The sequence below is a fragment of the Haplochromis burtoni genome, unplaced genomic scaffold, assembly GCF_018398535.1.
Source record: "Haplochromis burtoni strain Fernald_Lab_line unplaced genomic scaffold, NCSU_Asbu1 Contig_74, whole genome shotgun sequence".
NCBI classification, from domain to species: domain Eukaryota; kingdom Metazoa; phylum Chordata; class Actinopteri; order Cichliformes; family Cichlidae; genus Haplochromis; species Haplochromis burtoni.
Genome location: NW_024582435.1, coordinates 121,947 through 149,659, shown reverse-complemented (window position 1 = coordinate 149,659; position 27,713 = coordinate 121,947). Strand labels below are relative to the sequence as shown.

At 40.8% G+C, this 27,713-nt stretch overlaps 1 protein-coding gene across 2 annotated transcripts in view; it reads left to right on the top strand.

Moving 5' to 3' along the window:
• ramp1 (receptor activity modifying protein 1) overlaps window positions 1-23,010 on the top strand; it is a 60,607-nt gene extending 37,597 nt beyond the window's left edge. For both annotated transcript variants that reach the window (XM_005925948.3, XM_005925949.3), the window contains exon 3: window positions 22,350-23,010. In XM_005925948.3, the coding sequence (XP_005926010.1) occupies window positions 22,350-22,605 (256 nt within the window). In that variant the 3' untranslated portion in view covers window positions 22,606-23,010. The remainder of the gene's footprint in view (window positions 1-22,349) is intronic.
• Window positions 23,011-27,713: the final 4,703 nt, after the last annotated feature.

Sequence of the window (27,713 nt, the reverse complement as noted above, 5' to 3'; positions counted from 1 at the left end):
AAGGGGGGTAGAAGGGATTCAGAGAAACAGTCTGAACAAAAGCAGCACGCCTCTGGCATAAACACAGATCTTTTTGTGCGTGAGCAAATATTATCTTTGTGCTCGCTGCAAAAAACGGCAGCATCATCACAGCTTTTCAGATTTGCTTTTACAATTTGAGAACATAAATTACAATTAAGTAATCACATAAATACCCCCCCTCCCACACACACACACACCTCCCACCTGACTGTGTTTTAAGAACATGTTTGTATTTAAAACGGTCAGCTGTCTCCATCAGGTCTGACCTTACTTTGCACAAATAAACTCTATTTTCATACCTTCATCCGTCTGTACCTGTGATAACACTGAGTAATTGCTGAGACCTGGCATCTTAGAAATAGAATTTAGTTTAACAACGGAAAAACTTTTCAAACAATTAGATCTCGAATAACATTTGAGTACGTGTCTGATGCTGCATTTGCATTTGCACTTGCACGACATGTAGTGAGAAGACTGTGCCAGGACGCTGTAAGTAGTTTTTTATTAAAATAATAAACTAAACACATCCAGGAACATGTTCAGTACTGTGCAAATGTCTTGAAAAATCCCTCATTTCATTAGATTTTGCTTCCAAGGAGCCAGACTTTCTTCTGATGGTCTTGAGTAATAGTTCTCCAGGATTTGTGAAGGAGTTTTGGACATATAAAAAGTATAAAAGTGGTCACAGCAAATATTTACTGACCTTATATTCCATGTGTTTGCAAATGTTTCAATAAATCGCTGCACCTATTGGCCACTTTTCTAGCAAAGTTTAGAGAAATGCGTGGTGACTTTTATGCAGTGCTGTATGTTTATATATTCAGATAAATGTTAGTTTAACCCTTCTGCAGGGTCTTTTTAGTGATATCACTGCTTTCCAAGGTCCTAGCAATAAATTTGGTCAAATTTATCTGGATGTAGAAGTCATTAAACTGTAGGGTTTAAGTGCGTGCATTATCAAAGATCTCAGGGAGACTTAAAAACCAGATAAAAAGCATGTAATTATCAAACTTTTCTTCTGTTTTTCAAAAGGTTCGTGATTAAATGTGCATAACTTTTCCTTCAAGGGTAAACGCAGGGTTTATTTGCCAGTAATGATTTATGTGTTATATCATGTCAGCATTTAATTTAAGTTAAAAAAATAACCTTATTTCTTTAATCTGTAGACCTTGTTCCACATACTCGAGAACCATGATGTGTTTAGTAGAAATCCTCATCCTCATCTTGCTGCTCTACAAGAAATACACTTCAAAGGTTACTTCCACACGTGCAGTTTATCAGTTCATCGACGCTTGTGTACAAATACTGGACAACTTTGTAAATCCCAAATAAAAAAAGGTTTTATCAAATGTATGGAGTATTTAATTTCTCCATAATTTATATATATTTTTTGGTCTGAAACAAAACAGGAAGCGGGAAAAGCAAGAAAGGAAAAAGAAAAAAAAGGGAATGACGGACCGAAATGTCAAAAACGGTCCAGCTGAGTAAGAAAGGTCAAATATCAGGACAGTCGCTCCCCTTCGAGGAAGTGCTGCGTTCGGGCAAAGATTCCTCTGGAGAGTTCTAATTCAGTTCCAATGACATTTTGTGTGTGTGTGTGTGTGTGTGTGTGTGTGTGTGTGTGTGTGTGTGTGTGTGTGTGTGTGTGTGTGTGTGTGTGTGTAGGGGCAGTTGCATGGGGCTCCTTCCTACCATTCAGTGTGCCTCAGCTGTTAAAAGTAGTAACGTTCCTCAGCTATCTTGTCTCACTTCTGTCCTCTGCTGTCACAACTATCACATCAGCCGGGGTTTATACGCGGCTCCCACCGCATCGAATACTTAACACTGTCCTTATGTTCACTGCAGCATACATTATTAAATGCCTCTGCGTATTTTCCTCACAATACTTCTATTAGATGTCTGAAGCTTTCGCACAGGAAAAAAAAGGCTCAAAGGCCGCCTAACTGACTTTGCATGCCCATCTATTTCTGCATTACGGCATAAATTTAATTAAATACAGTATTTCATCTTTATTTTATCTTTACAGCTGTCTCCTCTTTCATCTGTTGGAAAGGGGAACAGCTTCTTTTTTTTATCCCTCATAACTACAGTCAAATGTTTTTCTATTTCCTTCATTCCCCTGCTTCTTCCACAATCCCTTCTGCTCCATATTTTAATGTGTTTTCCGTTGCTCCCTATCATCCCTTTTCCCCTCTGCTGTATTATTTCCCTCTGCAAAGTTGCTAATGCTATATTGCACGTCCTCTTTTGGTTAAGTAACATCTCAAATACATTTGGTATCCCCAAGTCCCTCGTGCAGCTATTTTTGTGTCACAGCACTATTTGTTTCCCTGTCGAGAGAGTGTGCTGTAACGTCCCCCATCTCGTCCAGAGTGACGCCCTGCGCAGATACGGCATCATTGCTCAATAACACACCATAAATTAGAGACATTTTGAGGCTGGTGGAGGAAACAGGTGCATTGCACGATCCATTGCACCGATATGAGTTTGACTCGCAGGTGACGGCACTAATCACCGAGCTGCTGTAAAGCTCATCAGCAGAAAATCCAGTCACATCTTTGCATTCCTGATCGGTCTGCAGTGTGTGAGATGCAGCCGTCACCGTGTGATCATTTTAAATAAGATGACCTCCTGACACAAGACTTTTTAGGGAGGTATGCTTAAATAAGCGTATTTTCCACAGGAGCCAGTTTGATTCTGTGAGAGTGACGGTAACAACACTGCCACAGAGCCAATCAGCAAGAAAATGCTTTTGCAGCCTTTGCAAGAAAGAACGAGATAATTGAAATATCTGAGGCGCTCGCATGATGTGACCTTTACTTTTTTCCCCCTCCAGCATCGTAGCGTTCAGATAAACCTTCTGCATGCATTTCACGAGATTTTCCCGTGTACTAGAGATAAAACTACAAGTTTTATCTACATGCTGGCAAATCGTAAATATTTTACAGTTTTTGAATTAATGCTGTTAATGTTTAGCATCATTAATATTCTTTTTCTTCCTACCATCCATCTGCTGTGTTTCTTGGGTTAGTCAGCTAATCGTGACACGTTGATGCATTGCTGTGCTCAGTGTAGCTTAGCATAGCCCCCAGCGTGCACACACTCTCTTTCTTTCACTGTGCAGACATTTGTTCTGCAACACTCTGATAATTGATTTATTTTGCTAGAGTTGTCTAATCTCTCACAGCGTACGTCAGGGCCTGTGCTAATTTTTGACTATGCTGCATTCATGTGCAGCAGTTTAAATGTTGCCTCATAATTTGGATCTGCTCACCGTGTTTAATCGAATCTATAGCTCAAGTTTCACGAGTGAAATTCACGAGGTCAAATGTGAGCGTCGAGCCTGTGCACGGTAATGACGTTTAAATGTTAAGTGCAGGACGTGTGGCTCAGTGAGTCCATTTAACATCCGCTGTCGAGCTTGTTTAGACACTTTCACCATCGCTGCGCGAGGACAGGAAAAAGAACACAATCATCTCATCACTGCTGAAAGTTAAAAACACAAACAAAAAAACTGTAACGCCTCTTTGCCCCCAAAGAATTACAGCTTGCATAAAACAGAGCAAAGAATTGGAAAAGGAAAGTAGGCAACCTGGTTCCTCAGAGGCAGACTAAAAGACGCCGATGCTTATTTGTACACCCAGAACGACAACAGGAAGATGCAAAAACAACAATGCGTTTTTAATGTCCCCACAACTAGAGGAAGTGTCAGCGGCACCGTCAGTTTATCAGCAGTGGGATCTTTAATTGAAACTAATCAACTTATTGTGCTACGTGATGCCCTGCTGTGGTTTTGTGCATGTCGCTGTCATGGTGGTTTTGTGGCAAACTGAAAAGCAGAATGCTGATGAAATGAATCATTTGGCCTACCAGCACTCAGGTATGAATGAGACACTTAGCAGATGGAAAAAAAATGACACGTCCACGATTGCAGATGGGAGGCTGATGGGAAGACAGACAACCAGCGGAAGACACGAATGATAACGTGTCACCATCCATGTTCAGTTTTTTCCATTTTCAAACACTTTGATGACACCGCTTTAAAAATTTAGACACTAAAAGATTCTCTAAACTGCAAAAAAATGCAAATTGTTCTGATTATTATTTGGAGTGCTCTGATAAATGAAACTACATATGTCATTGTTCTTTCTCTCATTAATCCTTGCACAAAAATCAAATTAAAGCTATGACAGCGTTTTATAATTATTCAGCCTGTGGCCCTGCTGGAGCTGCTTGTTGTGTCTCTCCACAGAAAACACTTACAGCAGTCCCATCATATGAGCTGCGATCAAAAGGCTCAGCATCTGTAAAAACTGAGAGCCATATCTGATTCAAATTTCGCCTCTTTGAGGTCATCTCTCGGTGTGCCACGGAACTGCTTCCAGCAGAGCTGCTATTTTTAGACCCCTCCATGGAAGTCTCATCCTGACCACCTACATGTCAGCATCTGTAATTTCACCACGGATCAAAACACTGATGCTGAGGATCGTCACTGACGATGAGAGCTGGATCTCTGGCTTTCATCCAGAGACCAAACAGCTGTTTTTACAGGAGGAGGTCTGCAGTGTGCAGTAATAAAGATGTTGCATGAAATTGAGATTATAACTTGGAGCCTCTTCATTGTTTTTCCCACATTCATGACAGTATGCACAGTGGATTCGTCCCCTCAGGGTCGCACAGTTGTGCTGTATCAGCCACCTGGACTGTAGCTCATGCTGTCGCACGAGGGCAGCTTATGTTAGTCACAACTTTATCTTTCAATTGCCAGACTTTGCTTCCTGCAACTTTTTCTTCCTCCCTAAAATTAAACTCCAGTTTAAGGTCACGATGATCCAACATGCAAGTGGTGAGTATTTCACTTCCTGGCGGGAGAACTAAAATAGCTGTTCACAGATGCTCTACGAGAAAGCAGCTCACACTACTTGTAAGTGTTTGCTCTGATAACTCTTTAAAGCCAGATGTGCTCCAATTATCCCACACTGCTGCCCAGTCTGAGCCACGAAGGTTTATTCTGTTATTTTTCATATTTCACTTCCATCTCATTCAGCTGTGAAAGCTCTCGCTAAAGTTCTCATAGCTGTTAGAGCCCCGGAGCCTCTGTGAGGTCAGAGTACCACAGACCCCTTAATAATACACATGACAGCGGTCACTGCCTACACAGAGGAGATGTGCAGCTACGAGGTCTTCACCTGTAAAGGCTGGACTGTAAGCTGCAGATTATACTCTGTGTATTTCACACCAAAGAGCCATTTAGTGGAGTTTGGTCTGTCACGTCCTAAACAATTTAATCAGAATGACGTGTTACTACGATGATAATAGGATATAAATTACTCAAGTGAAAACAGAAGAACTGTTTAATGTCACGAGGCAGACGACTCTTTATTAAACATCTATAACTTGGCATTGATCTTCTCAGCAGGCATGACAGAAGTGTTTTAATCCAAAGACCAGAGTGATTTTACAACACAGTTTAAGCAATTTACGTTTATTTGTCCTTTTGGAAATTTCACAACAATATAAGAAATGTAACTACAGCAATAAAGACACTAACAACAAGATTGTGTTGTTAGAAGCTGTATATGTCTATCCACATCACACTTTCTCAGTATAAACACTGTAATCATTTTTTTATAAATGACATCTGAGTGCCATAACAGGTTTTCTAGAATGCTGGTTGTTGAATGCAAGCATCCCTCTCAGGATTAGCTGTTCATTTTTCTCAGTCCAAAACCAAATGAAGGAACCGTTTAAAGGCCTTTTGGCGGTAAATTAAAAAATACGAGTGTGTTTATCCTCTAAGCGTCTAAGTGCGAGAACAGTAAATGGTTTTGAGTGACAGCTGAGCAGGGAGGGTTAATTAATCACAACCTGAGGCAGACACCATGTGTTTGTTTACGAGCTTGCTGAAATGTAAGACAAAGTATGCGCCCATGCTGTTACACGAGGAGGACAGATTAGCATATTTCTTTTCTGTGTAGAAAACACAGAACATGTTGTTTATGATCAACCTGCAGTATTAAGGCAGAGGAAATTCATGCAGTTATGTTCCTAATCTGTCGTCTGCAGTCTGTTTTTATCTCTTAATCTAAATCAACATATGAAGGGCCGTCTTTGAGCTCACCCTTGTTTTTTTAAACTGCGCATCTATGAATCCATCTGCAAGTACCACATAATTCCTGAGTGCTTTCATTTCCTTCAGCTAGGAATCAAGGAATCACCATGTAGCCTCCAGGCCTTGTCAAGTAAAGCATGATGAAGGTTTGGTTTTAGGGAGGCCGGTAAACTCTTGAACGTCACTGCTTACACAGCCCACAATTCATTATCCGTGTGGCTCACTGTCACAGTTAAACTGTATTTTCAGCCAAAACAGACACTTATCATCGCGTTAAGACTAGCCTGAAGGCTTAAATGTAACTTGGCACTTTAAGCCAAACTGCTGTGTAAGTTTTTAAAGAAGAAAAATGTATCCTCCTGTCTACACCAGAAGTCATTGTTTTACCCACTCATCTGGTTTTGCTTTGAGCAGCAGACATTACTGAGCTAGTTCCATACTATATGGTGCTATGTTTAGTTGGGACTGAGCGACATTAGCAAACCAAATATGTTAAACAGTGATTCAGTTTATGATTGACTACAACTATTTAAATAGAATAAAGTGCTGAAGAAGCTATGCAACTATTACTACTAAAACGGTTGTGGGTTCAAGCCCAATACCGGCCATAAAGTGTTTCGTGGCAGTTGTGAATTTTTCCAGTGATAATGTGATGAGATTAAAATCAGTAATAGTTGCTCAAAAACACAATCTGTACTAGAGTCACCTGCTAATTGGAAGGTCAGTGGTTTGATTGTCTCATCTGCATGTTTTCGCACAGATTTTAGACAAAGTGCTTCACAGTAAAGGTAAATAAATGTTGTATATATGAAATTTGTAGCAGAAAGCTCTTTGTACACTCAGCAAGCGTAGAGAAATGCCATAAAAGCATCAATCCAAATAATAAGTGTGACCCCAGTTGGTTTTTGTTTCAGCTTTTACTTGACTTCTAGTTATTCTTTATGCAGCTTGTCCTTTATGTTTAGTTTGCCCAGCGTTCCTTTGGATCAGTGTAGTCTGTTCCTGCAGCTTAGTTCCTGTTTTACTTTGAAAGTTTCTGTCTCTGGTGTTTTGCTTTGTTTTAATTCCTCCCCTGTGTTTGACAATATTGTTTGCATCCTTGCTTTTGCTGAGTATTTTTCATCACCTCACCTCATCGGGAAGTGGAGACAGGTGGGGAAAAAACAGTGTGTATAGATATTTAAACACATGTGTTTTTCCCATGTGTATAAATAGTCCTTCCCTCTGTCTTTGTCACAGTGTATGTTAATTTACCAAGATTTTTTTCATCCATGTACACCTGTCACTTTGGATTTTTTTTGCTTTGCTTTCATTTCACTTCACTTTCATTTAGAGTTTTATTTAGCAGTCTGCGTCCCGGATCCTGCATTTCGGATTTTGTGTATGTTTTGTGATAAAATGATTAATAAACTGAATTCTAATCATGTTTAAAAAGAAAAAACATATATTTAATGAAAAAGCAAAACCTCGAAGGTATATCTAAACATGAATTAACACTAGCTTGAAAGTTTTAATATATGCTTCCACTTTAAAACCCTTTAAACCTTTACAAGAAGAAATAACAGGCTCATCCTCACATTCACACTGGAAAGTCACCACAGTTTCCTGCTAATGCTAGCAATTTTTCAATCGATGTAACTGCCAAGTCTGAGCCAGTTTGCTGACTCAGACTCCTTCCTATGTTCCTCGTGTAGCAGCTTTCAGTGAGGACTAGGTTACATCATGGAAAAGTTCAATTAAATGCTTCGCAGTTCTAACCACGTCCTTCCTCTCTAATTGAAAGCCTAATATCCCTTTATTTGCTGTAAACATGTAAAGACATTTAAAGTGGTTCTTTCAGGCACTGCTGACATAAAACATGCCAGTGTTTGTGAATTAAGTCCCACTAACGTCTAATCAGTGACCAGATATAAGAAGCTGAGTCCGAATCATCCTGAGAAGTTTGGTTTTGTTGAGTGCATCTTTTCCTCTAAAAATACCAACAACTCGAGATAATTGCGTGCCTATAAATATTTATGGGGTCTATTAGATACGCTTTCGCTTTAGTCAGTCCATCTGCCAGCCTCAGTAGCACAAGACACTGAGGGCTGTGTCTGCTCATCTATCTACACCGTCTGTTGGGTTAGTCAGCTAATTGTAGCACATTATTACATTACTGCGCTCATTATGGAAGTAGCTTATTCTAGCTCCCGACACATGCACAGACACACTTCTCCAGCTTTAGTCCATAAACGCTCTGAAATCCACTTAAGCTTTGCTCTGTTTTAGTCTTGATTTGCTGTGAAAAGGAAATAATTAGAAATCCTCAAAGGTGAACTGATTTAAAGAATCCCAAAAGGCCAATTCTGGTGATTCATTAGAAATCATTATAGCCTGGATTCATGCTTTCATTACAGGTATTCATTTTTACTTTTACAGCATGATATATCACATGATTCGGTTTTTAAATGCTGTGTAAAATGATACTAGTGATGAAAAATGGGAATTCTTTTTGTTTCTGTTTGTTCATTAAAGAAAAATGCACCAGAAACAATGAAAAACTGTGTTCTAAATCCATCAGAGGATGATAGCAGCTTTGCACACTTGGCATTGGCCTGTCAGACAGTCTAACAGGACACATATGCTGAGCACTTGTTGACTGCTTTTCTTTCACTTTGTGGTCGAATTCATCCAAAGTCATGTGAGTGGGGTTTGGGTAAGGCGGCTGCGGTGGTCCGGCCGTGGGATGAAGGGCTCTCCCCCACGTTGGGAACCATGCGTGCAGATACCGTATGTTGATGTTCTCTGCACAAACAGCTCTCAAAACAAAAAGCATGAGAGCAAAGTGCATTGTGCCGGCAGTTTTTCTCTTTCTTGGCTCATGCAGTTCTCTTATTCCTATCAGTCTCCATCACTGCTGGTTCTTAGCAGCAGTATTTCATAAAATCTCTGATCTTCCCTTAACGACTGGTTTCTGGAGCTTTGATCAACTTCTCCACTTCCGCATTTGTGAAGGTTTTTCTGGACTTTGTTTGCTACACACTAGAAATAACGGCTTGTCGTTACTTTGGTTTTCTTCACTCAATTAAAATTTTCTTGCCAATATTTGGATTGCTGGAGCTAATTTCTCTGTACCGACACAGCTAATGATCCCAAATGAAAGAAACTTCATTTTAAGCCATTCCAGGTCGAGAATTGTAAACAGAAATATGTTATAAGAATCAAACATGGCCTTTGGGTGTAGTTGCTGGGTTGAAACACTTTTTTAAAAATTACTAAATAATCTGATGTGTGTCATTTCAGCTACAGTTACCTGTTTGTCAGGTGAAAAAGCCATTATTTGAACTCAGCATCCAGCTGGACACAAGTAAAGGGTTAGAATACAAAGAATGATATGATGTTTTCTGCCTTTGACCTTAAATACATTTTCAGACTGCACACGTTTGAAAATAACCATCATCTGTGATCCTGCGAGACTTTTCCGCCTGTGTTTTTGTTAGAGGATATTTTGGTCAGTCAGTCATGCATGTTCGTAAGCCGTCTGTAATAATTTAAAAACCCTTTTGTGGGTGTGCTGAGTTCATATTGGTTTATGCACAAACCCAGGCCAGATAAATCTAGTGAGCTCAGTAGTGTGGAAAGCTTACTGAAGTTCCCTCTCTGTGGACCTGTGTGATTAAACAGCTGATTACTTGGTGATTAGAAATGGATTGCTTATGTTTTCATAACTCTAATGACTGGATAACGTCCAGCAGTGGCTGCGTTGCTGCATGACTGCAGCTGTTATGCAATAAATCTTTAATAGCGTTAGGACGATGATTTGAATACTTGCCTCAGTAAGGGTGGTTTTTCATTCGCATTAGCCTGATATGTGATAGCTGGACACAAACACGGACAGAACAGGAAGCAGCCTGTCAGTAGCATCATTTATGCAGACTGTAATTTAGGAAGAAAACTCCAGTTACATTTTGTTAAGCTCTGATTTATTTTCCATAAAGAAAAAAAAGTCAAACCACATCATATCCACACTGTAAAAAAGAAAAAGCTGTGAGAAGAAGAAATGTTTGCAATCCGGGAAAAAAACCCCACGTAGAATTTCATTTTCTCTCCCATTGTTGCTCTAAGTCAGCATCTTTATAATCTTTTTCTTCGCTTAGTTCGAAATGTAATTTCAGGAGTTCTTAGGACTGACTGTGTGCAGATGCCAATATAGTGTAAGCTAATAATGTGTATATATAGAAGCCCTTAGAGGAGCACACAACAAAAGGTGTTTTCTGCTTTAATTGAGCCGTCTTCTTGTTCTGTGCCTTCACATCAATACTGCAAACATTCACTTTGACGATTCACTGGTCCCACCGGGTTTCTGCTGAAGCTGGAAAGGAATTAAAGATGAGAATATTTTCCTCCCGCTGTTGTGCACCGTTGCTTCTCATTCTCTCTGTTCTGTCGTTATAGCGCTGTTCAGTGATACACTATCTTTTCAGATAAGCAAACACAAACACACCATGCCTGTTTATACAGCCCATCGATTAATTTGCCACGTTTTTCATCTGCGTTCTAACGGTATCATAAATAACACGTCTGCCTTTACAAGTTTGTGCCTCATTATAAGGAGAAAAGCTTTGATGTACTCACCGTAGTCACCTGCTGCTACCTTTGTTGCTCCTGCGACAAAAGCAGGTAAAAAAGAAATCAGATTGCAGTTATATGACAGGAAGTCTTCACCTCTATCTGTGCCATTACTGCAAATACGTTACAGCGTGCTCTCAAGCATAGTATTGTATTTTTTCACTGTGAGCTGTGGACTGTAAGAGTCAGCTTGTTATGGTCCATAGTTTTCACATTTCATAGTGGCGCCGGCCACATGTGGGTTTAGGCAAATGTGAGTGACAGGAGTGGAAAAATGAAATTGTAGATCCACAGCAAGGAAGCTGGAGGAAGCACTGGGCCTTAGTGCAATACATCGATCTTTCCCTGAAGATAAACCATCACTACACACCTTTATGTGGACATCTAGAAGTTTATGACAATAAAATGGATGGATTGCTGGTCACAGGAGGCTGGACCCACCTGGAGTAGACACCAGTCTATTGCAGACTATTATTCAAAGGAACAAAGTAACTGATTTTCAAGTTCTTTCCATACTCACTAGTAAATATGTGTAATTACAAATTGATTTAATGATAGCATATACTTGAGATTTGTAATCCAAGCATCATCTTACAAAAAGTGCCTCCATAAGACGGAAATCTGATAGTCACCTTGAGCTTATTTAGTTTATATAAGTAGTTCTTTCAGAGTTTTGAGACATGATCTGATTTCAGTAAGAATCCTTCTTTACAGAGACTCACATCAAACCAAACGACCGTCTCCTCACAGATCTTTTGCTGATTGACTTTTGTTTCCTTTGTTTTTTATAAGTTCTGCATCTGTGGTGAAGTTACTTTCTATCTTTCTGTGAACAACGCCTGATGTATTGAACAGTGTGCTCAGTTTTGACCTGCCTGAACGTGCTTTGATTACATGCACTGCCCTCCTAGAAACCTTCAATCTAGTCTTGATTCAGTGTCGAGAAATCTTCTCTCAGCTTGGAATACCAATTTGACTTCTGACACTTTGTGTTAACTCCGATGCTTCCTCCCATCACAAGACTACTTATTAGGCAACGTTGCCGGAAACTAAACCCAACGGCAAATTTATAACATGTGAACAATGGCTGCAGGTTTATTTAGCTGAAAAAAAGCCTCTGAGGAATAGATTAAATCCATATGAGTGAGCACACATATGGAACTTTACAAAGACAGAATCTGGAAGTGGTGCAGAGTATTAATTTTATATATATATATTTTATTTATCTTGTTTCTGAACTTGTGTCTCTCCATCCCAACCTGTTTCATATTGATATATTCAGGATTTTCAGCAGCACTCGGCAGATGGGGGAACCCCGAAGGACGACAGAGCAGTGTAGTGTAAGAAAATGACTCACTCACGTCATCATTTTTGTTGTGAGCTTTAGTAGATTTGTTTCTGCGATCAGCTGACGTTTACTTTGTGGATTTAACCAAATACTTTCTGGAATATTCTGCATGTAGGCAGATGTTATGTGACCCGTTTTGGCTTCTGTCCAAATGAAAAGGTGGAATTTAGCACCCGTTAGAAAAGAACATCATCTGCTTAAATTGACCCTGACCTACTGTGCAAAACCTAAATAATTGCACATTTATAAGCAATACAAATTAAACTCATATTTGCAAATTAATATTATTTTAAAAACTTGTCAGAAGGTTCACTAAACACATCATTTTTGTTGTGCGCTTTAGTAGATTTGTCTCTTTGTGTACAGGCTGCAATCAGCTGACGTTTACTTTGTAGATTTAAAATATAATTATATATCATATTTCAGCCTTTAAAGGGTTAAATGTCCAGTCTGTGAATGCAGTAACTGAAGCTTTGATTAGCTTTTTATATTTTTGGGGGTCAAACTGCACAAAACTGTGTTTGATGATGTTTGGTGAGCTGTGTGGAACGCAGGACTTCCAGTAACTGCCACTGAAAAAGCAAACAATCCCAAACATCCACTTTAATCCCAGGTTATACTGCATGTGTGTGTTTTAGCTTAACTTCACTGTAATGCAGTGTTGAACTGGACCTGAGGCATAAGCTGTGTATGAACACATGCACCATCGGCAGGTTTCATGCTTGTTTGCAATAATTCTTTGGGTTTTTGTATCTTGACTTCACAGAGTGCAATGACCACTTCGTAGCATCTGACTTTGTTTATGTGTCCAAATCCAGCAGTGATGTCTGAACCTCTGCACACACACATGTGTGTATTCATATCCTTGTGGGGACATCTCATTGACATATTGCTTTCCCTAGCCGCTTACCCTAACCATCAAAGATTCATTGCTAACCCTGACCCTTACCCTAAACCTAACCATAACGTAACTGTAACCCTGACACTAAAACCACATTTGGAGTCACATAAATGCCTTAACACTCATGAGGACGGGGATTTTGTCCCCATAACAGCTGTTGGTCCCCACAAGTGTAGTAAACGTCCAACGTTTGGTCCCCACAAAGATTTATAAACATACTACACACACACACGCACGCGTGCAAATGTTAACTCACAGACTTTCACGCAAACAGAGCTGACAGAGTAAATTTATACTTGAGCAGAAAACATACACAAGTACAAACACAAATGCAGCGATTCTATCTACACACGCACACACAAACGCACACACACACATGTCAAAAATAAACATCCTCACACACTCAAAGCTCCATCTGTTCACCCCATGATATGATGTTTGATTTGAAATGTATACGACGGGTGAGAGAAAAGAAAAGTGAAAAACATATATAATCTGAGGGAGAAACCATGTGACGGCATGTGCGCATTTCAGGTGCCAAAAGCAACAGAAAACACTGCACTACCAGAACAAAGCACACCTTTCAAACGTTGCTAAATATTTATCACTTTTCCTCTTGGGAGGGAAAGAAATTACACACAGAGGAGGAAAAAAGACGCTGGAGGTCCACAAAATAACAAAGTAGGAAGAAAAAGTAGGACTTTTTGTCAGATGTCCTTGTAGAGTGTTTGACTTGTTTTCTTTGGATTTCTTTGGTTTGGATGGATTTCTTCTGTTTTTCTCTAAGACAATATCTCCAAGAATTCATAGCAGGAATATTTTCAACAATGAGTGTGAGTGATGAGGAGGTTTTTCTGGTTGACAGCTGACTCCTTTCCCGAGATTATACAGTTTGAGGTCCTCATAGATTTGTATCTGTGTGTAAAACCTTTAATTTCCCCGTCCTCAGCTTCAGCTCTAGCTCTTTGATGCTTGTCATCCCAGTTTTTCTTCAAGGGATCTCTTATATCTTATCAGATGTGACCGTGGCGCTGTTGATCAAGACTGTTACAGCAGCGTGCTCTTTTTGTTTGATCTCCTCACAACACAACGGCATCTCTGCCGGTCGACTAACTCGTCTCCACAAAATGGAAGTGAAACAGATGATAAACACTCCCTGAATATAAATAATTAAAAACGTAGTAACAGCCTGACTCTGATGAGCAGAGAGAAACTCATTCTTGACTTTATTAACATCTTTGCCCACAAGCGACATCTGAATACTTTCATAATGTGATTAGCAAGGGATGTATAAGGGCAGGAGTCAGAACGGTGTCTTATTTGAATCACCAGCCACTTTATTAGGTACACTGTTTTCCCTTTAGAACTGCATTAATTCTTTGTGGCACATGGTTCAGAGATTTTGGTTCACACTGACGTGATGCTGCAGATTCGTCAGCTGCACGCCCACAATGCGAATCTCTTTATCCACCACATCACAAAGGGCCTCGAATGGATTGGGATCTGCTGACTGTGGAGCCCATTTGAGTGCAGTGAACTCAACGTTCAAGTAGTTTGTGTTGATTTTAGCTTTGTGACTTGGTGCGTCGTCCTGCTGGAAGCAGGAGGTGGAGTCTGAATGATGCTCAGTTGGTACTAAGAGGCCCAAAGAGTGCCAAGAAAAGATTCCCCACACTATTACACCAACACCAACAGCCTGAACATCTGCTGGATGGATCTATTCATGCTGTTTACACCAAATTATGATCCTACCATCAGAATCAGACCAAGAAACACGTTTCCAAACCTGTGATGTCCGATTTAGGTGAGCAGGTCCAAAACTGCAGCCTCAGTTTCCAGACCCTCGCTGACAGGAGTGGCAACTGGTCTTCTGCTCATTAAATCACCTTCTTTCCTATTCTGATCTTCACCATGCCTACATGCGTAAATGCACTGAGTTGCTGCCATCTGATTGTCTTTTTAGATATGCTGCATGGCAACGAAGTGTCCATTGATCATGTTTGGATAATTTAGTGCTAAAAAAATGTATGATTTCTTAGTGCAGTGGTTTTGACAAGTGACTGATCCTCAGTTCATTCCCAGGAGACAAATCCCTTCAGAGCTGCATCAGGAGGAGCATCAAGCATTAAGACAAATGTCCCAAATCCTGCGGTGGTGAGAAAGCTGCATTCAGCTTTCTTTAGAGTTTATAAAATTGTTCGTGAGGAGTCGACTTTCACATGAGAGATGTGTCATCGTTTTAATACAGCTGCAGCGGTGTGGGCTGATACTTCCTGTTATAGTTTAAGGGCTGAACACTGCACAGGGTTTCATAATATTTTCTTCAGCAGTTATTAGGCTATATCTTTTGTCGTGATGATTGCAATTTAAGCAGGAAGAATATGGCATTCCCATTACAAAGTAATACCAGGGAAGTGCCTTTCTACAGATTTGATTGGCCGAGCCATTCATCATGTGGCTCGGTGATGAGAAGCAAGTTGATTTGCAGCCAAGGTTTAGCCAGATTCAGTTATTTTTCTCCCCGCCGTGCCGACACACCTACTGCCGGCCAGACTCGCTTCAGACATGAAAAACGGAGCTGCATTTCTTTCATGCGTGGTTACAGTCGACCTGAACTAACAGCAGCGAGACTCCAGGGACCCTCGCCACTCTGATTGTAATTTCATAGAGTGGTTTAATGCCACTAAATATAAACTACTCCTAAATATAATATAACTCTGAGGTCATGGGGAGTGCAACATTATACAGGAAACCAAGGGTATATTTTTTACTTTAACTGGATTTCCCAAGTGACATTTTCAGTTTGAGATAATAAAAAAAAAGAAAGTCAGCAGAGAATAAAAGAGCGTTTCTGCAGGAAGCATCACCCCTCCCCTTACCTCACGCTGTGAGACTGAGGGGAGGTTTTCCCTGGATTGTGTGTCATTATTTTGTCACTATTTCGTTTTTAATAATCCATCTAGATCTGCACCACCAACAAGTCTCCTCAGCTAATAATTAATTTTCCACTGACAGCATGACTTCCATGGTCGAGATAACGATGTTTGTTGTTCCAGTTACTGTGAAAAGCTCAACATGACAGCAGAGTCCCTCACAAAATACAGGCGTGCAGTGCGCCATTATTTTTTCATAAACGCCCCATCAATCTGCTGCCGTACCTGGACATTTTGCCAGCCCGACTCCTCGTATTCCAGTCAGCAGAATAAAGGACCAGTTTTGAGCCGGCAAGTCACCGGAGCAGCGTCTCTGTGTGTTATTTTTACTTATTCATCATCTTTGGTTTTATTTATTCACACTGCTCTTCTGTCAGCGGATCAAACTAGTTGAAACAGCAGAGTCGTGTCTAATTCAGCCGCCCTCATGGTTTAAAAGCCTGACCCTCCGTCTGCATCTTGTGTCCTTCGCCTTTTCTCCACCTTTCCCTGCATGTGGTTCACAGATGGTCGGTGGCGGGATGTTTCAGACAATACGATTCTGCATACCGAAGCAGGTTACATAAGCACAAGCTGTGAAATTATTGTACATTTAGACATATTTTTCCAATCTCACACCCTTTTGTTATGAGTGAGATTGGACACATCGTCTGTCTCTCTCTCTGTCTCACACATTCAGGGGATCCAAATGGATCAAATGAATTTAAAAAACCACTTGAGGTTTGACCATGCATACTTTAATTTATGCTGATGAACTAAACAACTGGCTTGTTTTATACACCAACACACCAACACCTACACAGCGCGGATCAAAGTGAAATATCTAGATGTGCAGTGCTTCGTTTGTGTTCCACATAAACCCCTTACCGATGTGTAGGGAGGATAAAAAGTTGCGTAACGTTTGGCAAAGGAAGCAAAGTCGTATCTGCAGGATTGTGCTTGTGGCAGTGCTGCGGAGGGTGCGCGTGCTCGAGGCGTCACAAAGAATTAAAGGTTGTCGATAACCTACATAAGCTGATTTCTCTGCCTCGGAAACCCGTGTTTGAAATTTGTTGTTACAGAAACTAAATGACAATATTAACGAATTCAGTTTTTGCTGATAGGCATGTCGACTAAAGCTCCGGTCTCATCATCTGTTTGTCTTAGACAACAACAAATAAAACGTGACAACCTTTTCTGAACTCCATTCTCTCTTTTATCCACCTCCCCACGTTTGACTTCAGAGAATACTTTAACCTTTAAAGAAAAATGCCGCCTGTACAAGCTTAGCATGTGATTACTGCCAATTGTAAAGTGGTTTTTAAATAGCAGCAAGAGCGAGAGGCTTCGTTGCTGTTTGTAATAGCAAGCCTTGCATGAAGCTATCTTAATTCTTTGTTTAAATGAGGCAAACCATCTCTGTAAACCTTCTCCTCTCAGTCCTGGGATATATGCTGAAATGGAAAATTGAATTCGAGGAAGCGGACTATTTTTGTGTTTCTTAATTTTCTGAGTAAACTCGATACCCTCACATTGGTTAAGCTCTGTGTTGAAAACAAAACTCTTACATGCATATTTTGGAGCTTATGTTTCTGGGTTGAATTTAAACGTGTGATTCACTGTAAGCAAGGACCAGGACGAGAGGCCCTCAGCTCTGTGTCTCCGTACTTAGACTACTCTTAAGAATACTGTTTACTAACTGAATATGATTTATTGAGAATTAAATTAGGCTACTTGCTAATTACACTCTGATGACCCAGCAGAACAGAATCCCAGCAGTGGTGGTGAAGATGAAGATGGAGGCTTGGATGGAGCTCTGAGTGAGCAGGTGAGGTGGAGATGAGGAGGAGGTACAGACTGACGGAGGAGCACTGAGAGCTAGAGCACACAGGCTGATTAGCTCGCAGAAAGTGGGCAAGAAAATGAAAGTGATGTAAAGAAAAGATTAGCAGCTGAACACCAAGGAAGCAGAAAGATGAGAGATTGCACATCTTCCATGTTGAACTCACACATAAGCTTTATTTAAAGCAGACCAGGGTTGGTCACCAAAATTTACCAAAAAAGGTTAGAGGGAAAGTAAAAGCAAGCTAGGTTAGGAGCCTGCTAACTAGTGTTAATGTATAAGGAAAATACAAAAGTTGCAGTCACTGAAAGGAAAGAAACTCACAGTACTTCTTGGACTGACTATTATTACAATGAACCAAAAGGTAATCCATAATGTTTGCTATATAATCGCATTAAGAATGATCAACACCTGAGACCCAGGTGAGCAGTTCAGTTCAGTTGAATTCAATTTTATTTATATAGCAGCAGTTGCCTTAAGGCACTTTATACTGTAAAGATCCCACAAAAATACAGAATCGAACAGTCCCTGTGAGCAAGCACTTTGGTGACAGTGGGAAGGAAAAACTCCCTTTTAACAGGAAGAAACCTCCAGCAGAACCAGGCTCAGGGAGGGGCGGGGCCATCTGCTGCGACCGGTTAGGGTGAGAGAAGAAAGACAGGATAGAAGACATGTTGTGGAAGAGAGACAGAGATTAATATTAACTAATGGTTAAATGCAGAGAGGTGTATAAATACACAGTGAGTGCAGGAGAAACAGTGCATCATGGGAATCCCCCAGCAGCCTACGCCTATTGCAGCATAACTAAGGGAGGATTCAGGGTCACCTGGTCCAGCCCTAACTATATGCTTTAGCAAAAAGGAAAGTTTCAAGCCTAATCTTGAAAGTAGAGATAGTGTCTGTCTCCTGAATCCAAACTGGAAGCTGGTTCCACTGAAAACTGAAGGCTCTGCCTCCCATTCTACTTTTAAATACTCTAGGAACAACAAGTAGGCCTGCAGAGCGAGAGCGAAGTGCTCTAATAGGGTGATATGGTACTACAAGGTCATTAAGATAAGATGGGGCCTGATTATTTAAGACCTTGTATGTGAGGAGCAGGATTTTGAATTCAATTCTGGATTTAACAGGAAGCCAATGAAGGGAAGCCAAAACAGGAGAAATCTGCTCTCTCTTTCTAGTCCCTGTCAGGACTCTTGCTGCAGCATTTTGGATTAGCTGAAGGCTTTTCAGTGAGTTTTTTGGACATCCTGATAATAATGAATTACAGTAGTCCAGCCTGGAAGTAATAAATGCATGAACTAGTTTTTCAGCGTCACTCTGAGACAGGATATTTCTAATTTTAGAGATATTGCACAAAAGTAATATATATTGAGAGAAAGTTGCCCATGTTAATATACAACGCATATCTTAGTACAATCTTAATATGGTTCAAAATACAATTGAAATTGATGTATAGTTGTGATTAAAGGGGACATGGAGATATTTTAACTTTGACCTCACAGACTTTAACTTTGTAGTCAGCCTCAAGTGGTCATCTAGGGAACTGCTGTTTTGGTCAGTCCTACAAGAAAACAGAGGCTCCTAAGCTGCTCCTGTGGACACAAGATAATAACCTTTTCTTCCTTTTGAGTTGGAAAACATTTAATCTGCAATAGAAGCATAAATGCGTTCAAAGCACCTTGCAAAACTTACCTTGCACTTACCCTATTAGAGCAGTTTGAAATGTCACAGCCTGTATGCCGAGTTTAGATAGTGCTGAAACTGAAATAGTATACCATTTACTTTCAAAGTGCAGTGTGTATAGCAGCCAAATGGCCTCCTGACACACAGGCTGAATCACTCTTTTCTCTGTTGCATAAGATTTTATGATCAAATGAAATGGTGCCTAACAGAAATTACACCGAGAGCTGCATTTAGCAGCCTGCTGAAGCGCGTACATGCAAACACACACGCTCCATACTGTCAGCTTTAATTTGACGCTAACCTCAGCGACGCGGGGTGAACTGGTAACCACCTCCATCTCTGTGTGTGCACTGCGCCTGCCTCGACTCTGTTGTGCTTTCTTTCGCTCAGTGACTCATAAGCATCCCCTAAAACCCCAGTGCTCATTAGGCCAGCAGCAGGACCAATGTTCTTTGTTTTAATCTCTGCTGCAAATGATTTGCAGGACTTCAAGGAAACAGTCGAGGAAGGAGGTACACACCCAGAAAAAGTGAACTTGCTACCTACAGCAGCACACAGTGCTTTGTAGCGCTGGTGCCGTGCCAAGCTGCCCTGAGCTGTTTGCATCTGCAAACCTTCCACAAATAAGACCTCGTGTTCGGGCTGCATCGTCAAAAGCGCTTCAATATTAAACTAACACGTTAAAAACAGAGAGCACATATTCAGTATTTGATGCGCTGATTAGAAGTAGCGATCCATCCACAGAAAATCATCATCTAACCTTTTAATTCCCCGCAGAGCTGTAAGCGCATTTAAGCCTCTTTCTTGTTTTATGGTCTGCAACCTTACTCTCTTAGTTTAGTCTCAGAGGTCTCATTAACCAAATTTCTTGTCGCAGCCGACAGCTGTTTTCAGCAAAATCCTCAGATAAAGCTGCTGCACGCTACCCGCCCAGCATGAAATGGCAATAACCGTGAGCGACTAGTTAGTGAACAAAGTGGAATAGTAAGCTGCCGCAAGTTTCCCTCAGGAGGAGGCTAAAAGACAGAGCTAAAATGAGAATAAAGTGGAAGGTGGCCACTCTGGGTGAATGCTAATGTTGGCTAAATGTGCAAACACAAATATTATGGTTTGGTTCATATATGAGTGGAAAAAGTTACTTTATGAGATAAAGCCACAGAGTTTGGCTTTTTCACAGCGCTGAGGGGTCAAAGGTGGAGCAGGTGGAGCATTAAAAGTGAGCTGTTTATTGTGGCTGATGGTAAAAGGCAAAACACAAAAAGGGAAACTGAGAAGTGTAAATAAAACCAAAACATGTAGAAAAAACCGAGGCAGGAAGAACAGACTGACACTGGACAGCGTCTCACACACAGCTGAACCAAATCACAGAAGATGAGACAAGGGAAGCTAAACTAAATGTGACTTTCAAAGTAAAACAGGAAGTGCAATAATTAAACAGGAAGCACAAAGACACATGAATGAAGTAACTACAGGAGACCTGACTCCCGAGACTAAATACAGTAAGAGGTTGTTTTTATATTTTATTACATGCTAAAGTGATAGAAGTAGACAGGAACATTTAAAGGTGTTAGCCTGTGCTTTCTATTTTTCTGATTGTAAGAAAAAAAATGATCAGTCATATTTTTCTGCACTAACACAAGCCGCACCTGTAAAGATGTTCCCCAAACCAGCTTCTGACAGGAGGCTCTCCTGAGTGCTAGCATGCCATTGGATAATTCCATTAGCTTGGGGGGGGTTGAAGGTTATCTTGTAAAATGCCTGGCACAGAAACCAGCACATCTTATCTGTGTAAATTCCCCACAGTGCGGAAGGTGGTCCTAGATGTGGTTTCAGAAGCGTAATGGATTTGGAATCAGAGCAGCCCGCACAGAACCAGCGCTGTGCTGTTTTCAAGTTTAACGGGCTCCTTTATTTCCACAAAGATGTGGGGAGGCCGGCTGCGTCAGTACGGCTGCTTGCACAAAGAGACAGAACAGCTTTGTACTTGATATGACAACCTCCTTCTACCCTAGAAATGTCCCCGAGTCACTCCTGAGTAGAAACACTCTTAACTATCAGTCTGGGCTGTCTAGCCATCCTGTCTCCTCACCGAGGGCATCGCCATCCTCAGATGTCTCCAGGCCTTGCACAAATGATTATGGATGAAACATACTGGATTAAGGCAAAGCAAGGCAAGTTTATTTGTATAGCACAATTCAACAACAAGGTGATTCAAAGTGCTTTACAGAGACATTAGAAACAAAAACAAATAAAAAGCATGATTTAAAATTGATTAAATCAACTATAGAAAATTTATTTGAATCACAAAGTAAATTATAGTAGTCAATAATAATAAATCATTTTCATTAAAAACATTCTAATATAAAAGTTTGATTTTTCTTCTCCATCCATCCATTTTCTTCCACTTATCCAAAAGAGGGCTGGAGCCTCATCCAGCTGTCGTAGGGTGATTTAGAATCGCCAGTTAACCCCAGAATTAACCTGCCTGTGTATGGATTTTGGTTAACTGGTGACTCTTTAACTGAGAGGAATTGTGGGAGGAAGGAGTACTCAGGCAGGCACAGAGAGACCGCAGACTGGAGTCAGGGCCTTCTTACTGTGAAGCGATGGTGCTAACCACCGCTAAGCCATGCCATCCATTTTTTACCTTCTCATTCTTTATAAAACCTGGTGACAGCTGCTGTTAGTTAAACGAATTAACTTGACACAGCCAATAAAATCTACATGCAGCGGCTATCACGTTAGCAAGGAAACTGGGCGCTAGCTTGGCTACCGATGATCGGGATCTGCTTTTGCCTGAAGTTCATGATTGAAGTTTGAGTGTTGACAGGATGTAGCGACACTTCCTGTTGGGTAAGTGTATAGCGAGTTTGTTCTGCGTCTCACTTTGCTGCCTTCTAATTTTTTGTTTTGTTCTGCAGGCTCTACGAGGAGCTGACAAACTGCACGTACTTGGTAGCGCTGAAGATGGACTGCTTCTGGCCCAACCGGCTGGTGGATGAGTTCTTCATCCGGGTCCACAGGCACTACTTTCACGACTGCTCTCTGACCGGACGGCTTCCCATGGACCCTCCCAACCGCATCCTGGGTCCGTTTATTGTCGTGCCCATCCTGGTCACCCTTCTCATGACGGCGCTGGTGGTGTGGAGGAGCAAGCGCAGTGAGGGGATTGTGTAGGAAAGAGGCGGTTCCCAAGACTCAAGACAAGAGGTGCTTTTTGTCACGCCACTCTCACCTTCAGTGACCAAAGACTCTCTTCTCCTGAGTGTCAGTGTCTGGGTAAAACACAAAGGACCAGTATCGCTATATCATGGACCCAGAAGAGGAAATAAATGAGACTAAAAACCATATACTACTTCAGTGATGCTTCATTGTATCCACACCAGAGTGAAGGCTTTACAGCTCCTGCTCCTTCCACATGGATTGAAGTCATTTCTTTAGTTTACAGAGCACAAAGGTCACCTCAATCAGACCAGAACAGGAAACGGCTAAAAGGACATCGTAAACACCAAAATCTCTTTGCTGAGAGAAATTGCTTGCAAATCATTTTGGATCTGATGCTAATCAATTTACACACATCGGCATACATTACAACAACACACCACACCAGCCACACAAGACACATCACACACAACACCACACCGACTTCATATGCGTCAACGCGAACAGGAATTTTACAACTATTCTTGGAAACCATGAGCATCACCTCACGCATCAACAGAGACTCAAACGACGAGGATACAGCAGGAGACAAAGTTTAGACTTCTGTTAGGGAACCCAGGGAAATGAACTGTGTGTGTATGCAGCATACCATAAATATATACACTATATACAATGTGAGATTGTCTTCGTAACATAACTGAGACAACAAATTATAGGTCAATACATTTATTTCTGTCAGATATTAAATTTTGTGATTTCTTGTAGTCGCTTTAACAGACGTGTGTATTATATTTATATATAATATACAGTTTATTAATCATGCATATGCTAAAGAAACACAATTAAGAGCAGAGACATCCAGACTCATATGTCAGGACTGCATCTCGGTCTTTCTTCGCTTGCAGGGGTTGAGGACTTTGATGATGTTGTGTTTTGCAGCTTCCATCATGGATTAAAAAAATGAAAACAAGAGCAAAGACTTGCAAACTCACAGTGGAAAACTCACAGTTCTAACTACACAGAGAACATAAAGCAGTGGGTTAAGTTAGCCAACAAACACCCCTGCCAAATGTTGCCATAGCCTAAAGCAGAGTTTGTGTATCGTGAACCTTAGGCTTCAATCGATTCATGTGTGGCAGAGTGTGCCGTGCAACCTGTTTCCTCATTGATGTTTTCGAATGCTCTCTTCCCTTTATAGATTCATTGACCTGTCAGAAACACACCCACACTTTCCCGACACGATCTTTTCTTGTTGCTTGTGCCAAAAGTTCTTGGAAAAATAAAGGGCGGTGCTTCCTGTGGAATGTCTAATTTTCTGTTGGAGTGACTTCTGTTGACTGGTTTTAAATATCTATGTCCAAGAAGCAAAGTTCAATAAAACGTCTGCTTAATGTGTCTAATACGCTTGGGAGTTGCACTTGTGTTTCTTATGAGATGTAAATAGTGCAAAATGCTCCTGGATGTGTTAAATATTAATCATGAATCCAGCATTAATATATGCAGGCCTTAGTGCACCATGCTGAGTCATAATGAATGCACTTGGTTCAAGCATGTGTCATTTGCTGAAGTAGGAAACGTGAAAAAGGAAAAACTGTTAAATAATGTACAAAGAAAGCAAGAAGCTCCTGTTTATATAGAAAAGACTGTTTTTCACTCAGTAATTACTGACAAATGTAGCAGTTAAATCTCATCAAGATCTTGTTTTCACACTAAACCACATGGGAAAACATAAAATGAGCCTGTGAAGATGCCAGATATGAATTATTTGTATTGGTGCTGTCACAGGTGCGTGCTTGAAGCCCAACCAATAAGACAGCCACAAGATCTTGTTCTTTACTTGGCTTTTTGCTTGATGAGAGTAACTAGAGACAGCACCAAGTCTAAAATAATTAACAAAAAGACCAAATCAAGTCTCAAGTGTTTCAAGACGTCTACGGCAACTCCAGTCCAGCAACTTGATTAGATAACAGACACCTGGTCAAGAGAAATCCAAGTCAAGTCTTAATTCAATCTCATCAACAAAAGACCGAGTTGAACTACGCTTGACAAATGGAAGTCGAGTGTTGTTCAAGTGCACACTGCCTTTAAGTCAAAATTTTGAGTGTTGAAAGATATTTTCCTGTGTTAGTTGTTAGCACTGCAACTCTGTCTGATAAGTAAATACTCCAGGTGCCTGCAAACTACTGCTTTCTTCATGTAGTGAGGACTGAGGAGTTTTTACTTTCTGAGAGTCAAGTCTCTAAATAGCTAAGGCCACATCACGACTTAACTGTAAGCATAATCTTACAATAGCACATAAATCTCATTTGTCCACTTACAGAGAAAAAAAAAGATACAGCTTTCCCCTTCGTGCCCCCGTCATTGTTGTTATACAGGAAACTTTTGAAGACCTTGTCCAGAAACTGATCCCAGTAACACCAGTAATACACACAATGTGTTTTTGGCTCCTTGCTGCAGCTGTATTGGCCACAGAGAGATAACTGTCACACTTTATAGACCTACACTCCGTGGCATAGACATAGATATGGACTTTGTTAATTCCACACCAGGGAAATTCAGCAAAGGGGTTAGACAGAAAAAGTGAATTACAGATGTATACTTTTTTAAAAGATTAAAAAAATAAATAAAAAAAATAAGAAAAAATGACTTTAATACTAAAAAACACCCCAAAACTATGCAAGAGTAATATATACTATTTACAAATGATTGATATAAAATATTTGCATGTATATTGTTGCAGGTAACTTTTGCATGTGTGCATTGTGCAGTCTGACTGCTGTCGGGATGAAGGACCTGTGATGCTGCTCAGTCTGCAGCTGAAGGAGCTCCAGAGTCTGCACTATGCAGGGGGTGAGGAGTGCAGTCCATAATGGACATCAGCTTGGCTAACGTCCCCCTCTCACCCCCCATCTCTGTGGTTTACACTAGTTTAAATTGGCAACTACATCAAAGAGCACATTTTCACCTGACTGCTGGCAGCAGCAGCTGCAGTGACTCCAGACATGCTGGAAAAGTATGGGAGGAGTTTGACTGCGCATGGACATAATCCGTGAGAGGGGTACACGTTAGGCACTCGTGAATATGGTTTTGTATGTAAAACTTTATATTCGGCCACATGTTTAAACATTTCTCATAAGCTTCCATGTCCATTACTTTAAAAATACAGCCTTTTACAATTAGATGATTCTTTTTGACTCACCCTGTACGCAGCGACTACACATAGTAGTTCTAGTTCTAACCACCTTCGACCTGAGCCAGGTTTAATCAGCCAGAATGTTGCTGGGAATAAAAGAATAAAAGGACTTCTTTGTTATTTTAATTAACACCTGATTATCATTTCTGGCTAAGCGATCTAACACTGAGAAACATGATGTTCAGGTAACGTCTCTTTGATGTACCAGCATCCTTCCACTTGTATTAAACATGAAGTAGTTGAGAGTGCGTTTTTAACTGCAGTCTGTCTGTCAGAGTGGCTCATTATCATGCTGAGATGTAGTCATGCGGTCAGTGGTTAATTGAAATCAGGAAGAAGAAATGGATATGGTTAAATCCTCGAGTGCAGGAGCACCAAAAGCCCCGGCTTATAATCTTTATATGTAATGTATTTGTAATGAGGTAGCTTTATGGTGTGGTCCAAGAAATCATTGTTGCAGCAGCTGCTGTTTTCCTGTCTCACAGGGATCTGTGCTTGTTTACTGCATTATTTAACACTGATCCAGGAAACCAATGCTAGCAAGCTAACTTTAAAACACATTCAAACAAATGTGCATTCTTATGGAATAATGCAGGAATACAAACTTAAATGTGTTTAAGAGTTTCAAGGACTCACTATCAGACATAACCTTCTCCGCCCACTCTAGCTGACCTTATTAATGAGTTAAAGCTCCCTGGTGAATAATTTATGGAGGAGAATAGCAACCTGAGGAGATTCAAGTGCAAAATCCACGTGAGTGCAACAGCAGCAGATACACTTACATTAACAAATGTGTACTGTGCAGATTTGATTATTTAATGACCAAGGACACTGAGTGGGTTGAGGTCAGAAGGCTCATATTCAAAGTTGCAAAATTGGTTTGTCTTCCAGCAGATGTTGCAAAGAAAAGACGTGTTTGAACTCTTACTGGAAATATTGAAAGTTCACGAGGGCTTGCCACTCTTCAGTCTTCGGGCCACTCTTCTGTCAAGAAAGTTTAGTTGCTCTCCAGAGACGTGCAACGCTGGAGAGGCTTCCGTTTACTTTCCTTGTCCTGATATAAACAGAACTGCTCTTGTGAATTGCAGCAGAGACATTTTGCACTCCAACAACAGAGTGGCTGCAAAAGAAAGAAGCACATGAGCCACGAGGTTAGAGATCTGTGGGCTGTATTTCAAAGACGGGGCACAATCGATCTACAGTAGATGAAAATTACAGCTCCACACAACGTTCTGTGTTTGCTGCTGAGCATGATGTGTGGTGCTTGGGTGAACGTAAACATCTGTCTGCAGTTAAATTGCTCTGCTTGGAGGGGAACATATATCCAGCAGCCACAACATTAAAACCACCCGCCTAAGATTGTGCAGGTTCCCCCTCGTCCCCATCATTTGTCGGGCCATGAACGGGAAACCTCGGGGGGGGGGTGTTTGGCAAATTCTTGATTGGATTGGGATCTGGGGACTGTGGAAGCTGTATCAAAGTGTTCCTTGTGCTGTTTCTGTCCTGCTGGGGTTAATCTGCTGGCCGAGGAATGCTGCGGGGACCTGGTCTCTAGCAATTTTTTTTACGTTTTTGAGTTTGAGGTACATCTATTGCTGAAATGAGCATTAAAAGTTAATGTCAGTGATATGTGAAAGTTTTCTCTTGTTATTTTCATTCGTCTTTGATACAGATCACGAAAGCTTTCATTTTTTAACTTAGATATGTAACTGCAGGACAGTGAAACGTCACGAATGAAGTGCGAGTGGCTGACCTGCTGTAGGTGGAAGAGAAAGATCAGATTTTTGTAACCCTTTCAAGAAGACAGATCTAGGTCTGATTTCTTGCAAAAAAACATTTTAATGCACGTAAATACTTAACAGGTGCAGGTTTTGAATGAAGACATGAATGCTTCCCGAATGCCCGATTCATTTATGTCACCTGCAATTAT